Source organism: Colobus angolensis, unplaced genomic scaffold, assembly GCF_000951035.1.
Source record: "Colobus angolensis palliatus isolate OR3802 unplaced genomic scaffold, Cang.pa_1.0 Scaffold962, whole genome shotgun sequence".
In the NCBI taxonomy this organism is placed as follows: domain Eukaryota; kingdom Metazoa; phylum Chordata; class Mammalia; order Primates; family Cercopithecidae; genus Colobus; species Colobus angolensis.
In genome coordinates, this window is record NW_012123621.1 from 20964 (window position 1) to 21882 (window position 919).

At 53.0% G+C, this 919-nt stretch overlaps 1 protein-coding gene across 1 annotated transcript in view; it reads right to left on the reverse strand.

Moving 5' to 3' along the window:
* LOC105504953 (NACHT, LRR and PYD domains-containing protein 2-like) overlaps positions 1-781 on the reverse strand; it is a gene marked incomplete at its 5' end in the record, with an annotated part of 3758 nt that extends 2977 nt beyond the window's left edge. Inside the window, one exon of the mRNA XM_011932598.1 lies at positions 611-781. Within this exon, the coding sequence (XP_011787988.1) occupies positions 611-781 (171 nt within the window). The remainder of the gene's footprint in view (positions 1-610) is intronic.
* Between the last annotated feature and the right edge of the window lie 138 nt (positions 782-919).

The window sequence follows — 919 nt, forward strand, 5'->3', positions numbered from 1 at the left end:
GAGAATAGCCTAAACCTGGGAGGCGGAGGTTGCAGTAGTTAGCTGAGATACTACACCAGTATACCCCAGCCTGGGCAACAGAGCGAGGCTCCATCTCAGAAAACAAAACAAAACAAAACCCAAAACCCCAACAAACAAAACACAATCCAATGACAACTGGCTCTCGTGAGCAGGTAGATAAGCAGCCATGGCTGGGTGCAATGGTTCATGCTTATAAACCTAGCTACTCAGCAGGAACTGAGGTAGGAGGATTGCTTGAGCCCAGGAACTGGAGTGAGCCATCATTGTGTTGCTGGACTCCAGCCTGGGGAACATAGTGAGTTCTCGCCTCAAAGGAAAAAAAAGGGCTGGGTGCAGTGGTTTATGCCTGTAATCCCAGCACTTTGGGAGACTGAGGCGGGGGGATCACCTGAGGTCAGGAGTTCGAGACCAGCCTGGCCAACATGGTGAAACCCCGTCTCTACTAAAAATACAGAATTAGCTGGGTGTGGTGGCGGGAACCTGTAATTCCAGCTACCGGATCAGTCTCCTACAGCAGGTCCCTGTCATTATGTTTCCCCTAAACCTACCACCCTGGAGAAAGCCTGACGGAGCAGTCAATGGATCATACCTGAGTGTCTGGAGGGTGCCGTTAGGACGTGTCAAGGTTTTAAACAGCATCTTCACTCCACTAGACCCCAAGGGATTCTGGCCCAGGTCCAGAGTGATGAGGCTCTGGTTGCAGCTGAGGGCAGAGCAGAGGTCTTCACAACTGAAGGGAGGGATGGAACATCCCCACAGCCTGAGGAGACACAGAAATGAGCACGTTGATTCAGCTGGTGCTGATCGATGCCCTCCCATAAGCCAAGCACAGCCTCGGGTGTTGGGGACCTGCATGACCAACACAAGTCTCAGGCCGGGCGCGGTGGCTCACGCCTGT